This window comes from Rosa rugosa, chromosome 1, assembly GCF_958449725.1.
Source record: "Rosa rugosa chromosome 1, drRosRugo1.1, whole genome shotgun sequence".
NCBI lineage: Eukaryota > Viridiplantae > Streptophyta > Magnoliopsida > Rosales > Rosaceae > Rosa > Rosa rugosa.
The window spans coordinates 68,197,647-68,214,213 of record NC_084820.1 but is presented as its reverse complement, the minus strand read 5'-3'; the positions used below and the strand labels follow the sequence as shown (position 1 = coordinate 68,214,213).

The 16,567-nt window shown below is 45.5% G+C and overlaps 2 protein-coding genes across 2 annotated transcripts; one reads left to right on the top strand and one right to left on the bottom strand.

Annotated features, from left to right (window-relative positions):
- Positions 1–1,042: 1,042 nt before the first annotated feature.
- LOC133726386 (defective in cullin neddylation protein AAR3) lies at positions 1,043–4,965 on the bottom strand. Its single transcript, XM_062153918.1, has 9 exons — positions 4,729–4,965; positions 3,968–4,091; positions 3,700–3,751; positions 3,443–3,518; positions 3,232–3,314; positions 2,688–2,784; positions 2,041–2,086; positions 1,716–1,801; positions 1,043–1,598 (listed from the first exon to the last, which is right to left on the bottom strand). The coding sequence occupies exons 1-9, from the start codon at positions 4,784–4,786 to the stop codon at positions 1,294–1,296; spliced, it is 927 nt and encodes a 308-aa protein (XP_062009902.1). The 5' UTR covers positions 4,787–4,965; the 3' UTR covers positions 1,043–1,293.
- A 3,006-nt stretch (positions 4,966–7,971) lies between these two features.
- LOC133733766 (uncharacterized) lies at positions 7,972–11,437 on the top strand. The gene is made up of 6 exons (XM_062161409.1): positions 7,972–8,858; positions 8,932–9,063; positions 9,133–9,219; positions 9,454–9,633; positions 9,701–9,892; positions 11,378–11,437. The coding sequence occupies exons 1-6, from the start codon at positions 8,052–8,054 to the stop codon at positions 11,435–11,437; spliced, it is 1,458 nt and encodes a 485-aa protein (XP_062017393.1). The 5' UTR covers positions 7,972–8,051.
- The last annotated feature ends 5,130 nt before the right edge of the window (positions 11,438–16,567 follow it).

Below are 16,567 nucleotides of genomic sequence, written 5' to 3'. Positions count from 1 at the left end.
GTGAATTCGAGTATGTTGTGGATGAGGAATGGGAGCTTCAACTCAGAGATGCGGTTCACGACGTCGAAGCTGGCGAGGACGACGAGATCGTCGCCGTCGTTATCGACAGCCAACCTCCGCCGTCTACGGTGGATGGAGCTATCCGAGGGACTGGAAACGATTTACCGATGGCTCTCCTGAAGTTGAGGTGAAAGAGATGACTTAAACGACAGTCGTTCCCACTATACTACGACAACGTTTTAATCAGCGTTTAGATAAACTGAAAGAGTGAAAGAAAAGGAAAAGAAAATAGGTAGAACTGTGTTTGATAAGGTCTAGTATTAATGTTCAATGCTATCAGCAACTAGTTGTTGTTCGTAGAAATCAGTGAAAGAAAACAAGTTAGATCAAGCTCTAGTATAGTTCGTAATTTGCTATTAGCAATCCTTCGATTTGGTTAATCAATCATTTCTTCAATTGACATTTTTAGTTGTAACTTGTAAGTGACTTACGGTTGGTTGTTTATTGAACGAAACTCAATAAAATGAGACCGAGATCCAACTATGCAGGACCATTATAGACTAATGATATCTGATTAACATACTAAAATACGGTCCTTGGGAATCTAATGCAGATTCCTCGAAGAAGAAATTAAGATTTAAATTGACGGGAACTATTTGAGTTAGCGCACAGGACATGATGGGCGCATCACAGTAACAATTGATGATAGCTCAGAAGAAGAAATGGGTAGCTTTTTCTAAGCTTCAACAAAACAAGGAAGCTAGGCTTCCTACTTTCTACGAATTACATGTTAAAGAGAAAAGAAACGAAAGATTATGGTTGCATTTTTCTGGTTTAAGTTTTGCCATGTTTTGATCCAGCGGAATTTTCCATCCTCATTGTTGAATAAGGTCCAGAGTATGAAAAAACCATCCAAGGCTCCAAGCCTTCATTTAAATGATTCAAGTTTTGGAAAGATTAAAGACCATGCAGAGGTTTCACCATCTTGTATCCCCTAACGCCTAGGCATTCTTCAATCTAAATAGAACACGACAAGGTCATGGAAAAGAATCACATAATTCATCACTAATTGCATTTCAATTGGCCTCTCCAACATCATAAATGTTTAAAATTCAAATAACTACCCTAATATATCAGGAAAAAAAAAACAAATTAATTTATTCATTTTATCAATTGCAATACAAGGACTATCAACACTCGCCAACCAAATTAATGAAAGACATCCCCAAAAAAGGAATCCTAATTGGTCTCCAAAGCATACAAATAGATCAGATGAAAGAATATTGGCGACTTCTATGTAAATGAAACTCCCCTCTCCCGTAAGAGCCCTGCAAAGCCCTTTGACAGGCAACCTTCAACTGCACATGGAGATTTGGAAGAATTTAATGGACTGCTGTGTCTAATAACTTCCATGCATTCGTCTACATGATTTCCTGGTATATCATTTGCTGGCCCGTATGACATCACCCGACTCCTCTTAAAGCTTAATGTAGGATTCAAGTCTGTACACTCCGGGAAGGAGGTAGGTGAGGACTCCATTTCATCGATATCAACATCCCCTGGTATTTTCCTCTTCAAACCAGGATAACTCTTCAAGCCTGCCAAAGAAAACACCACAACAGTACAATGAAGCGTTACATTCCATCACATACAAATCTGGCAACTGTCAAGGTAGAGGACAATGGAGCTGGTTGGAAGAATAGTGATTGACGTACCAGGTAGAGGTTCATCATATATGCATGACCAGGATTCTGAGTCGCCACAGTTACAGAAGTTAGAATTAACATTAGATCCCGAAAACCTGTAAGACAGAGGACACAAAGGAATTAGATGCATACATATAACAAAGTTAAGAGTTTAAATGGTTTTATCTCCTTTCCCTGGCATTTTATAACTATAACTTTAGCTATTATTCATTTAGGTGTTATCCAGCTACATTGTCCAGTCACACTCCACCCCCAACCATATGGGTAGAGAAGATGCCATTTGACCCAAATACTGTAAAGGAGTGAGAAGGATACGGGAGTCTAGTAATAGAACCTGTACATATGCTCAACGAAGTCATCTATTAAGACAGGCCAAGCTCCTGCAAAACCGTAAAAGAAAAGGTTAAAAGTTTTTCTCATACGAGATGACATAAAACTCTCAAGGGAGTTGTCTTACAGAAGTCACATACCAAAAACTACAAATAAAAGTCAAATGCACGTACGTATAATTTCCAGTTGCAACCACAAAGACGATCCTAACCAATATCCACAAATTGAGGGAAGTATTTATCATATGTTTAGTTGGCCAAGATAGAAGAGACAAATTTGGAGATGCTTGTAAATCTCTAGTGAATTAAAATGACGTTCAGAAGTTCTGACCTCACATACATATTTGACTTTGCTAAAGAACCTCAATTTTATAAAATACGCATTAAATCAAGAACCAAAAACAGCTCCAGTGATTTCAAATGTAGCAAATTATAAAAGAGGATCAGTAGCCGAAACAACCAGACAAAAATTCAAAAAGTATAACCAGATGGAGAGGGGTTAAGTGAATAGGAGCAAAAAAATAATAATATTGGATGGGTCCTATTTGATAGCCTCACTCACAGGACAGATTGATTCAGTAAAACAAATTCAAATACATACATTTCAAAATATGTCATCTCAATCATCAGATAGAATTTAGATGATAGATACCTTCAGGATCATACCCTTCCAAATTTTCATGTACACACCGACTAAAAGCTAAAACTTGCCGCCAAGTATCTTCAGAGATGTTATGCCGCTGATTTTTCTATGAGGAAAACCAAAATTAGTTGCCTTGAAACACGCACATGAATCGGAAAGAAAGAAAGAAAGGAAGAATAATAATAATATTATATTTCCTGTTCCTCTATACCAAATAAAACTAAATGTCTAAATCCATGGATGTGGTGGTTGGGGATGAGAAATATGCGGCATGAGATAAACAAAAGGCAGAAAAATTCCCTCATACAACAGTTGCCAAATTTCACAGACTTTAATTCTTTTGTAGTGGGTATAATGGTGGTGTTGGCACAACTTTTATCCTTGATTACAAAGCCACTTTAGTGATGAAACTTAGCACGTCATATTTCCAAACTACATGGCATCAGAACAATAAATTCTTGATCTAGCCAGTGTCTTCATTAATAAAAAACATGTGCCCCACATAACAAAGACTAACAAGCATAGAGTCACAGCAATCTTAGCATGTTTGTACCTCAACAAATTCACACCATTGATTCAGCAAGCGAAACCTCCCAGCTAAGACTATTCTCCATGCAGAAATCGCCTTAGGTACGGCTGCAAATAATTCAAAGAAAGGAAAATGAATTTTCATATGGCTATTGTTGGAAATTAATAAAAGAGATTGAGAATTATTATACTGCCCGGAACAAAAAAATAAAAATAAATAAATAAATAAAACTTACTGATACTCTTCTGTCCACTTTCGCGGCATAAGAAAAAAACAAACTCATAGAAGCGCGAGAATTCTGAAAAGTCTACCTGCAGAGAGAGAGAGAGAGAGGGGGGGGGGGGGGGAAATTATTCTGTTTTTAAAGTAGAAAATACACACTTTCCCCATAACATACTTAGAGAATTCATTTAACAAAACAATAGCATATAAAGCACTAGTCTAGTCATTAACAGGAATCTGCTTTAAAAACTTCTGGCACAGAAATCTCACCACCAAGTCAAGCTGTGACATTAGCTTGCCAATTTCATCAAAGAGTGATACCCTGTCAAAGTGAACACTCTAGGTTATACAAATATCCAATAACCAAGGGAAAAATAAAGATGGCTCCACTTCCAAAGCCAAGTGTCAGAAACTCAGAATGTTACTTGAACAGGAAATTTCCTATACAGAATGATGCAGGACACAACGACCAGTTCATAAGGGCACTCCAAGTTATGGACAGTAGCATAACCCTGGTTTGAATATAGAAATTTCATACCTAGCACGCAGTTTTGAGTCCACCAGATTTAAGAGCTGAGTTAATGCCTCCTTTGAATATTGGACGACCAGTGATTCATCGTTTTGTCTGTAACCTTCCCCATACCCATTTCCTCTTCTGATATCTGCCATAAAACAGTCGGATATACTTGTTAAAATTCAAAACTAAAATTCTCAAAATGACTGGATAGACTGTACAGAACCAATGATTTAAACAACTTATATCTCATCAACTCGAAACTGGAACTTCAGAACAAATCTCCTAGAAACAAAAAAAACAAAAATTATGGTACTTTTTGAGATTGTGAGCATGTATGGCCAAAGACCAGTCAAATTGAATTCCATTCTTCCCCAACATAGTTAAAGATAATCCAAAACTCATTCACTAATCCGCTGACAAATGCGATTAGCTAGTATAAAAAGATCAAAACTTTATGCAATGAACAAATGCAATTAGCTCAGTACAGGTCACCACTTGTCCCAAAACGCTTAAAAACCCAAACAACTCAATCTTCTACCCAATTTTTCCCCCAATCAAATAAAGAAAAATTACCAAACCCAAAAACCCAACTCCAAAAACAAGAACAGAGTACCCTTTGTACCGTTTCTGGGTAATCAAACACAAAGATATAAACAACCCACCAACAAAGACTGTTCAATTGTAACCCAAAGCAATCAAAGATTTAAAATTTAGAGAAACCAAGTATAAACTAGAACCAAAGATATTTAAAGATAAAAAAGCTTGGGAGGAATTCAAATTACCACAGTATCGGCGATAAATCTCGTATATGTCGGAAGAAGCGGAGGCCGACGGATCCATGCAGCTCCGGCGAGGTTGGCTTTCGCAGCGGAGGAGATGGGGGTGGTCTGTAAGTCTCGACAACACCACCAAATTTTAAGGTACCGACGCTTTTTCTATCTTCCTTTCTTCTTTCTTTTTTCTTTTGTTGTGTTGTGAAAATGTGTTTTGTTTCAGTGTAGGACAGAAAGAGAGAAGAACCCAACAAAAAGAGAGCTCTTGGTGAACCGGATCCGGAACCGGGTTGCGGGTCTCAAGTCTCAGCCCGGTTGATATTGGATAGAAAATTAGAAAGCAAGAGAAAATCTTTTGAAAGATCTAGGGTGACAAAATTTGGTTATGGAATTTTTTGAAAGAAAAAAGTTGGTCGTCGATGATGCCGCTTTTATTTGTGGAGAGTAGGTATGGAAAGAGGGAGAATTTTTTAGAATCGTGATCGTCGTCGATTTAGGACGCAACGGAATCTGAATGTATAAGAACATAAGTTTCTTCATAATAAGTATAATGAGGGGATACTAGATGCCTGGGTAGCAACATGCATGGTGTTTGGAATTGAAAATTTTACTTATCATGTATTTTCTGTCAATATTAGTTCGTTCTAATTCGACCGTTAATTGCTGATGTATGGGTAGAGGATGGATCACAATGGCTATCCAATGCATTCATTGCTGATGTAACTTTCTAATCGCTTTTTTTATGCAATGTTTTCCCTTTCTCAAAAAAAAATAATTCGACCGTTAATTTAGTTAAATTGTGTTAAATCACTCGACATTAACCTTCGTTTGTACAGTTAGATCAAAATTTACTAAATTATATTAATTTTGAAATTTACCAAAAAGGTCCATATCGAGAATTTTGAGCAAGACCGGTGCGTCATTTACGTAATTATATAACTACAGTGTACAAGAAGGCGTACTCATATTCCTACACGGAAATGATTGCCTTCTCCTTCACGAGTCAGGAATTAGGGCTGCATACTTGTTTATATGCAGTCAATGAAATGGGTCATCAATTAGATAACTTCTCCTAAGATAGTAATCAAGAAGAGCAAGCAAAGGATATGTCTAGTTCCGAAGCAAACGACGATGACCACATGTCCCTATGGGAATTATATAGTTCCCATAGGGATATGTGGTCATCGTCGTTTGCGATGGCACGCCTTGTCAGAGGAAGAGCCTAATATATATTAGGCTCCTCCTCTGACCAAGGCGTGCCATCGCACAGATTTACTATCGGAGGGCGAATTTTTACTGGAGGGCTACCTGGAGTCATCAATTGGACACCTGTGTCGTGGCCGAGGGCATCCAAGGCCGCGGCCGCCATAGAGGCCATGCCAAATGTGACAGCGGCTGTTTGGCTCCAAAACCAGTTGGCTTGCAAACTGTCTCTTTTGAGCGAGTGATTGCGCAGGCGTGCCAGCACCGCGGGGTGCAGTCGTTGGGGTAGTCCCTTGACCTGACTTCTTCTTCAAGCGCTGTGGACGAGGAGAGCACCAACCTCGTCACAGGGTTCTTCTCTAGCCTTTCGGAAAAGGACTTTTGCCTTACGGATAAGGACTTTGGATGTGATCTCTTCGCGTCACCGAATCGATACTTAGTATTGTAGACTAAGCAGAGCAATCACTGGGAAGTTTGGAGAAAGCACGGGTTGCGCTAAAGCGTGACTTTAGCTTCGCTGGGTTGCGAGGGCGTCACCCTTGCTTCGCTGGTAGTAACGGTGGCAGTTGCGCTCGCAGTCGGCTCCTGGGGAGATTGGGACTGGAAGTACGGTCGCCGGTTGGTTTGGTGATGCTGACAGTCGGCTCTTGGAGAAACTAGGACTGGCGCACGGTCACCGGGTTTCAACAAGGTTGAAGGTTTGCTCCGGGGAGGCTTTGTAATCGCTAGGATTGATTGATATGAGAGTGGTCCTTAATTCGTCCTTGAAACCTGGTATATATACCTAGGGTTTCGACAGCTCCTTGTTGTAGAAGAATTATTGATTGAAGTTTCCTAGTCAATCTCTGCTACCTGACTCCAATAAGGTTTCGTTTTCCTCATGGATTCCGGAATGGGCGAAGCTGTAACCCAAACCCTAGTAGGCTTATTTTTGGGCCGCAGGTATCGGCCCGCTGTGCTAGATCCACTAAAGGATATTGCCAAAATTACTTTTGGGCTCAAACATTGCCCCCCAGGCTTCGAAATCAGGCCCATGAAAACGTAACTGATTGAAGGGTACTAAAACGACGCGTTCAATGCTTGAAACGATGTCATTAATGAGGGTTGCGTCCTTTCGCTCACGAAAAACGCCCTTTCTGTCGTATCGTTTCCCTCACAAAATCTCTTATTTAAATCCGCAGCCACTTCAGACCTGTCACATCAGAAACTCCTTTAGTCTCCTAAACCCAGAAACCCTCTTTTGCACACATCTTCCTCATTGAAACCCAGAAATGGCTCCCCCGAAAAAGATGGTTATCGATCAAGAAGAAGAACTGAATAAACAGGCCGCCCATTCTTGGGGAACCAACATCGGTGCCTGCCTGGTCCTCCAGACCATTATCCAGAGACCCCTGCTCCTCAGACTCTCGAACAACCATGCCGGACTGGGTCCAACACCGCGAGATTCTTTCCCGGCCGACGCCATCGCCTTCTATGGCTTACCTGTTCGCCGCCCCATCCCAGTCCTCCGAAGGACTCCTGGGGATTTTACCAGTTGGAGTGCCCCTAATCATCGATCAAAAATAGGGCATTGGCCATCTTTTATCAGTGCGGCGGAGCTTTCCTGGTATCGTGAGGTGCGAGCTCGAGATCTGGCTCGGTGGAACGCAGCAGGTATCACCCATACTATCGATCTTTGTTTTCGTCTTCCGCGCGGTGGCAATCGTTCGCCACTCGCTGCCTTTCTCTGTTTTTGGAACACCGCCACCAACACCTTCGATTTTCGATTTGGCCAAATGAGTATCACTTTATTGGACATTCTCACCGTCACTGGCCTACCCATCGACGGCGAGCCTTATCTGCATGGCCAATTCGACTCTGATACTTTTACCTCCACCATGGCCCAACATGGTCGCAGCGCTCATAGCGGCTCCTATCCGCGGTGGTTGGCTTATTACCGCCAGGAGCACAATGCGACTGGCGGGATTGCTTTCTTGGAGTACTGGCTCTGTAAGTTTATCTTTTGTACTTCCTCCTGTAAGCCCATTGGTGCCTGGACCTTTCTGGCAACGGCCCTCTACAACGGTCGCCGCGTGGGGTTAGGACAACCAGTGCTGGGTGCCCTCTATCGCACTTTGTACCAAGCCACCATGCATCCCTTCGAGACTAGCATTTCTGGCCCTTTTTGGATTCTTGACTTCTGGATTCAAATTTACTTCCCATATTTTCGTCGCGACGACATCCCATTGCTTCCACCTACTGATCAACTCCTGGGACGATGGCTCAGTCGCGATGAAAGGTACACATCCCCTCCTTATTCTGAGTGCTTCACATACTTGTACCTTCTGCACGAGATGCCATACTGCGACTTAGTGCTGAGTAGAAGATTCCCGGCTCCGCTTGAACACGGATTTCTCCCTGGCGCCTCTCGCTACAGTGATCGCGAGCGCTTGGCTTTTCGCCGCGCAATCTCCTGTTCAGACATCAGGATTGCCGCTGACGAACTCAGTTACGAGCTCTACGCTCCCAACCACTTCGCTCGCCAATTCGGCCTTGTTCAATTAGTGCCATTCCCTCTGTATGATGCTTGGAACTACAACACCTCTTGGCGTAGACTTGGGCCTCTCTCTGGGCCTCCGCCAGCACAAAGCACACTCGCACTGGTTGATCTCCCTGACTGGGCTAAAGAGATTGACTCTGTGGATGGGGCTGAGGAAGGATACGAGGCATGGTGGGCAGAAGTTTCTGTTAACTGCTGGAGGCAACAGCATGATGAGCTATTCGCTGCCATTTTCGGGGAACTGCGATACCCCTATACTGCCGACGTCGATCTACTTGCTCGCGTCCCTGAAGACGCTGCACAAGCTCCTCCTCCTGCTGCTGAGCCGGCTCCGCGACCCGCGCGAGCCCCACGTCAGGCCCAGACTGGTATCGTAATCCGCGAACCCCCTCAAGAGGTAAATATCCTGACTCATGTTTTGTCCTTTGTTCATTTGCTCTTCCCTTTTAATTCAAATTTTGCTATTCCAGGGAAACGCGCCATTTTCTGGCTGTCGCGCAGCCAACACTTCCCAAGCCACTGGCCAGTCTGGGAAACAAAAGGCAGTAATGACAGAGCCTGAAGACAAAGAATCCTCCTCTGATGATGATGACTCGCAGACGGTAAGAACTTTCTGTTTGAGTAAATCATACTTCCTCCACGAATCAAACCTAATCTTCTGATCCCAACAGATCGCCGCCCTCTCGGCTCGGAAACGCAGTCGCTCTGATCCTCGAACTGACCTATGGGTAGAAGATGAACCAATCGTTGATCGACTGGTAAGACACAAGCACACTCAATACTTGTTAGCAATTTCTTTTCATTCTATGCGACCATGTAACAATCCTCATTCGCAGGTTCGCCACAGGTCCTTGAGACACACTGAAGAAGGATCTTCAGCTGCTGGTGAAGGCACATCTGCTTCCCAAGCCCAAGCGCCAACTATTGTGAACAACTCTCCACCTTCTGCGGGCGCTGCCAGTAATGCACAGTTGGCCTTGATCCCAGTGCAGATCATAGATGATAGCTCGCCTGAGGCCGAAGATAGAGTACCGTTACCGGATGCACCTCGCAAGGAACCAAGCGATATACCTGTCCTGGAACAAATAGCGCCTGACTCAATTCCTATTCCCAGCGAAGTTAACCCAGAGTCAATGCCAGCGGTCGTTGTGAGTGAGCCCCCAGCCGAGGAGGTATTTCCCTTAACCAACTAATTCATTTACTTCCTGGCTTAAATATTCTGACAATACCTTCTTTCAGAATCCAAATACCTTCAACACTGAGGACGCTGTAGCTGAAGCTGTAGAGGCAGAAGCTGCTGAGCCCGCTCTTAATATGGTTGGTCAGGAACTTCCTCCCCCTGCCCCCCAAGTCGCTGAAGCCGGAGAATTGGGAGACCTTCCTGAACCAATGCCAGAGGCAGCACCTGTCGCTGAGCCTCCTGAGGCCCCTGTCGCTGAGCAACCAACTCCCTCCACTCTGGAAAGGTTAGCTCGCGTACTCGAAGTGACCCCTCCTGGGGTCGTAGATGAAGCTAGAGAAGGCCTTCGTCGCTTCCTGGGCCCTGATATCTTGATTCCTGGTGCGCCCGTGAGAGTCTTAGAATATTTGAGGGTACTTCTCCGCGAGGGAGCCATCACTGAAGATCAATTCCAAGAGGTCGATCAACTGCTGCAAAATCTTCCTCAAGGGCTCAATGAGCGGGCAGTCGCGAACGCGCAGGCTAGGCAGACTGAGACGCACTATCAGAACCTCACTCAGCACACAGAGACCGCGCGCGACTTCTTGGGTGACCAAGCTAACCTCATCAGGGAACTGACGCTCGAAATGAACCACTTGAGGTCCCAGATTCAGGCTTTTCAAGCCCGGTTAACTGACGTTACTACCAGGCTTACTCATGCGGAGCCTCAGTTAGAACAACCCCTCGCTGCCTTCGAGACGCTATCCCAGGAACTGGCTCAAGCTCGTGTGGCAGCCCAACAAGCCGCACAAGCTGCTGCGGATGCTAGTTTTCGTTTAGATGAACTTTTCCTTCGCCTGACCCATGCAGGCCGCAGACTTTTGGGCCTCTAGAATTAAGCCCATGTTTCGTACGAACAATAATATTATTATTAACTTAATATTTAGCCCACATTGCTTGGCCCAAATACATATCAACTTAACTTCTCAAACTGTTCAGCGCTTTAATTTGTTTTAATGCTTTTAAAACTGTTTGAAAAGATTGAAAAGATAATCTCGAAATGGAGCGGTTACCTCCTTGGAGACTGCCCCACTTCCCACGCGCTTTCAATTATCTTCATTTCCGAGATCTTAGCATTTAACACCAATTGATACGCTCATTGATGGCAGTGAGAATATCACAACCGCCTATCGTACGGTCAAGGCCACTGAGACTGGCACTATAAATACCTGCACTCTGGAGAGATGATATACACAAATGAATATGGGTTTCCCAGAAATAGTATCCCAATCTCTACTTCTCTTCCTCTAGTTTCTACAATCTTCTCCTCACGATATCAGCCTTAGCCTCAAATTCCTAGGCCTTATGGCTTAACCTCAATACCTGGGTAGGTCTTATGGCCTAACCTCAGGTCCAACCACATGTCTTTGGTCTCTGGAAGTCGCGGTGAAATCCACCGGTTTCATTTAGACTGAAGAACATGTGGTGCTCCCGACGCGGCGGAACCCGATTCTGAGGGGTCCCCTCTCTCAGATTGCCCGCGTGGAGCAGGAGGAAGAAGGGCTGAAGACCAATATGGGTCGCCTGTTCTTGCTCCGTAGCCTACCTCCAGGGTCTGACTGCAAGACTTATGTTTTTCCCCTGGAGGTAGATGTGGTTGTGAGTCGCACTCTCCGTGAAGACCATCTCCATCCCGGAGGATAATCCAACCAGAAGGGTTGCGATGGGTTATTTCCTTCCTTTTTCGTCCTGTACAGACGGTAGCGGCTGCGACTCAGATCAGAGGAGGCATGTGGGTGAAGAGAGGGAGAGTATGAACACCCGAGCACAGCCCCCTCGCTGCCACAAGATCCAGAAACTCTTAGTAGATCTGTAACTTTATGGTTTTTATTCTAAGCCACTTCTGGCCTTGTAAACCGCAAATGTAATTATTTTGATTTGCACTTTGTACTGCTCTTGGCCGCAAAGCCACTTTATGAATGAAAGTTTTTAACACTTTTGCAAATCAATGTATAAAATAATGCCTCAGGTATAGGCCATTACATGCATTCTTAACACCCCCATAATGTCAAAGAAAAGAAAAATTGACAACAATAACAAGAAATTTGAAATTATTGACCAAAAATAAAGCCTCAAATAAGGCCCGAACAAAAATAAAGCCTCAAATAAGGCCTGAATGTATAGAGTGTTGCCCCCTAGTATTCGTAGGTGAAGCAAGTACAGGATACTAAGGCCACAGAAAAGGCCTGAATATGGATGAAGCGAACCTGGGGAGACTAAGGTTGCCCCCCTGTCTGAGAAGAAGGGGGATCCGGTGGATCTTCAAACTCCCAAACACTAGGGTAGTATTTCTTCAGGAAACGCCCGTTAATGGGATTGCGGTGGAGGTCGCCATCCAAATCTTTGAGGTGAAAGGCCCCGCGCTCCAGAATGCGATGAACAACGAAGGGTCCTTCCCATCGCGGAGTCCATTTACCGCGACCGGTCAACTTCTCGCCAAAAGGCAAAACAGCCTTCCAAACCAAGTCACCCTCTTTGTAACTACGGCCACGCGTCCTCTTGTCATAGGCGCGAGCAATCCGTTGCTTTTCCAAGACCAAGTTGTCCAAAGCTGCTAAACGTTGCTCGCTGAGATCTTCGTGTTCTTGCCACATCGCCTGAACATAATCTTCCCCGATCAAGTGATGCTGATCTTGGACGCGCAAAGACTGGACGTTGATTTCCAAAGGTAAGATTGCATCATGACCGAACATTAGTGCATAGGGGGTCGTAGCAGTGGGATTCCTCTTGGAGGTACGATAAGCCCATAAGGTCTCATACAACGTAGCGTGCCACTGTCTAGGGTTTTCAACAAGCATCTTCTTGAGCAAGGTGATAATAATCTTGTTACTGGCCTCTGCTTGACCATTGGATTGGGCATAATATGGTGTGCTGTGGACGAACTGGATGCCCAAGTCCTTGACAAGTTTCTCTACCTCACCGCCCATAAATGCTGCCCCCTGTCTGAGACCAACACTTCTGGAATGCCAAACCTGCAAATAATATTCTGAAAGATAAACTAGCGAATGGTAGCGCCGGAAGCTTCCTTCAAAGGTTCAGCCTCAACCCATTTCGTGAAGAAATCGGTGGCTACAATGATGAACTTATGCTGGAGCGAGGAGTGAGGGTGAAGGTTTAATAATGGGTGGCTACAATGATGAACTCATCCCAATCAAATCCAAAGCCCAGCCTCGGGCAGGCCAAGGTTTAATAATGGGTTGCATGGGAATATTGGGAATGTGCTGCACTGGACCATGCGCCTGACAGTCTTGGCAGCCTTTCGCGAACGCGATACAGTCCTTCAAAATGCTGGGCCAATAATACCCATGTCTTCTGATAAGCCAACGCATCTTGGGGCCTGCTTGATGGGCTCCACATACTCCCGTGTGCGCTTCGCGCATCAACCTCTTGGCTTCGCGGCCATAGACACAGCGAAAGTCTACGCCATCTTCCCCACGTCGTCGCAACTCGTCACCTCTGAGGAAATAATTCAAGGCAAGAAAACGAGTCTTCCTGTCTGCTGTAGGATCTGGTTGCTTGAGGTAGTCAATCAGCGGAATGCGCCAATCGACATCAATAGGCTCGAGAACCGCGACGACTGGATCATCCGGTGGGTCAGGCCGTGCGAGCCACGAAGGCAGTGTGCGGCGCTCGACTTTCAGAATGCGCTCGCGAACGCCATACTTCAATGTAATGCCTGTAGCCAATTGAGCGAGCTCATTTGCCGCAAAGTTGCGCTCACGAGGTATGTGCTCCAAATCCGCATCATCGAATTGATCCAGAAGTTTAATGGCGCGATGCAAATAGGGTATAAGCAAAAAGCTTTCACACTTGTACTTTCCTTGGAGCTGGTTGATTACAAGCAAAGAGTCGCCGTGTACCTGAACGTCCCTTACTCCCAACTCTAGCAGAACCTCTAGGCCAATGATAAGGGCTTCATACTCTGCTTGATTGTTTGTACATTTAAACTCCAACTGGAAAGAATAAGAAAAACGATCGCCCGCTGGATTCTCCAGAACAATCCCTGCCCCTGCTAACGTTTCCGTTCTTGAACCATCAAAGTATAGTATCCAGGGCTGCAAGGAGACTGTGGCTTGATACCGAACAGCGTATTCTGGGATGCGCGCTAAATCTGGCCGAGTTATGGTCACAACTGCTATCTCCAACTCCTTCACTATGGGGATGTCCAAGGTAGGGTGGTGTGCTAGGAAGTCTGCGATAGCCTGTCCCTTTACTGCCTTTTGTGGCACGTATTGTAGCGAGAATTCAGATAAAGCCAATACCCATTTGCCAATGCGGCCTCTTAGAATAGGCCGCGACAGCATGTACTTGACCAAGTCAGTCTGAGCGATGATGCAAGTGGTAAAGGATAACATGTAGTGGCGCAGCTTTCATGCTGAGAAGTACAATGTGAGACACAGCTTTTCCATCGGAGTGTATCTTGTCTCGCAGTCTGTGAGTGTCCTACTAAGATAGAATATGGCATGTTCGACACCGTCCTCATCGTCTTGGGCGAGCAGGCTGCCAATGGAGGCCTCAGCTGCTGAAATATATAGTTTTAATGGGAATCCAGCCCTAGGAGGAACGAGCACTGGTGGGCTCGCCAGGTAGGCCTTGATTTGATTAAAAGCCTCTTGGTGTTTATGCTCCCAGACGAACTCGCTCTGGCCCTGTAGCTTCAGCAGAGGAGAGAAAGGCTGGATCTTACCTGCAGAGTTAGAGATAAAGCGTCTCAAAAAGTTGATTTTACCGAGCAAACGCTGCAGCTCTTTCTTCGTGCGTGGCGGAGATGCGTTGATGACTGCGCTCGCTTTGTCTTCAGGGACCTCAATTCCCCTCTGATGGACAATGAACCCCAGAAAGTCTCCTGCTTGAACCCCAAAAACTCACTTAGCGGGATTCATTTTAAGCTTGTGATGTCGCATGCGCTCGAATACTTTCCTGAGATCTGTGATGTGATCCCCTCTTTTCTGAGATTTGACAACCACGTCATCAATGTAAACCTCCAAAATCTTTCCAAGGATGTCATGGAAGATTAGGTTCATGGCTCTTTGATAAGTCGCTCCAGCGTTCTTCAGTCCAAAAGGCATAACCACATATTCAAAAACGCCCGTGAACCCAGGGCAACGGAACGCGGTTTTGTGTCTGTCCTCTTCTGCGACCGGAATCTGGTGATATCCTGCAGTGCCGGTGACAGGCCGGGCATATCCTCGTACTTTTCCGCAAAGCAGTCTTTGAATTCTAGCAATAAGTCGATAAGCCTCTGTTTCTCGCTAGGCTCTAGGTAAGCGCTGATAGCCACTTCCATAGGTTCATCTGCTGTCCCGAGATTGACTTTCTCGGTAGGGTCTCTGACTTTGGGAGGCGTGTCGTCCAACGCTGCCGGAGCGAGCTGAACTTCCACCTCATCCTCTTGTTCCTGATCAGAGAGTTCTTCTTCAACGATTTCCAAAATCGCGATTCGCTCATAGGCCTCTTTTTCCACTAGATATGATGATAATCTTTCGTACAGCGAGTGGAGGGCCTCTATCCCTTCCTCTAGAAGCTCGTAATCCATTAATCGTTTAAGGGTTTAGGCACAGCGTGGCCAGGCCTTTCCAAGCCTTCTTTTGCGAGCGTAAGCCCCCACTGTGCCAGTTCAGAGGCCGTCACCCCTGTAGGGCGGCCTTTGTTATCGAGGCCACTGACTTGCAATGGAGCGATAGGCTCCAAATAGTACCTGGCATCTACATAGTTTGCGGAAACTGGGAATGGACGAGGATCCGCTTTGATCACCTCAGCTTTATCTGTCTCCCTGTTCCACATAATAAGTTCCTGATGGAGGGTTGACGGAACACAGTAGCTCCGGTGAATCCAGTCCCTTCCCAGGATAGCGTTGTAGGCCGCATAGCAATCTGTCACAAAGAAAACATAAACTCCCTCTGCTGGACCTACCTTGATACGCAAGAAAAGTAATCCCAAGGTCTTTGTTACAGTCCCCGCGAAGTTCTTGAGAGTGAGAAACGTTGACTGGATCTTCTCCTTCTTGATTCCAAGCAAGTGCATGGTCCTAGTAGTAATGACATTAACAGCAGCTCCAGTATCAACCATGATCTTGCTAACTTTGGTACCGCCAACTTCTGCCGTGATGTATAAAGGTCTCATGTGCTGGACCATAGCAGACGTTGGCCTAGTGAAGCTCATGAAGAATTCTTTACTGTTGGCGTCCTCTGTTTCCAGAAAGACAGTCTCTTCTACCGGTGTTGTGACCGCTGACGTGATCTGCAGGGGCTGTGTATTACATTTCTCAGCTTCTACGCATTCCTGAGCAGCGACCGGTATTGCATACCGCGCTGGGAGCACATAAACCATATTGCAGGACGTATCTAATTCACCTATGTCGTCCTCCAGGTTGAGCTTGGGTTCGTTGACAGGGATAGCCGTGTTGAACTGTTTAGCCAACCTCACACTGCTCATGCTCCTGAACCACGGGAGCTTGTTCAGGGGAAACTGACTTTGGTTCCCCAGCAGCGTCCGCCTCTAGGGGAGCAACTACTACATTCTGGACTTTCTTAGGTCTCCACTGTAAAGTGTCGGTAGTCCTATCCTTGCCCCCCAGTCTCTCGAAAACTGAGGATTTGGCTTCTGGTTCCTCGCGAAACAACCGGCGCCTGACGTGCGGTCGCCTGGACGGCGAGCTCTCCTTTCTGGCTGGCAGAAGTGTTCTCTCCTTGGTAATTCTGCAAAAAACACTGGGCTCAGATGCCCCTTTTGCTGAGCTCGCTTGCTTTCGCAAACTGCGAGGGGCCACTAATGGCTTGGCAGCAAGTGCTTCCATCTCCCTCTGATACTGCTCAGGCGATTTGACCAATTGTGAAGGTTTGATCAGGCCCTGGTCTAAAGCCTCGAGCGCGCGCTTGGCTTCCCCA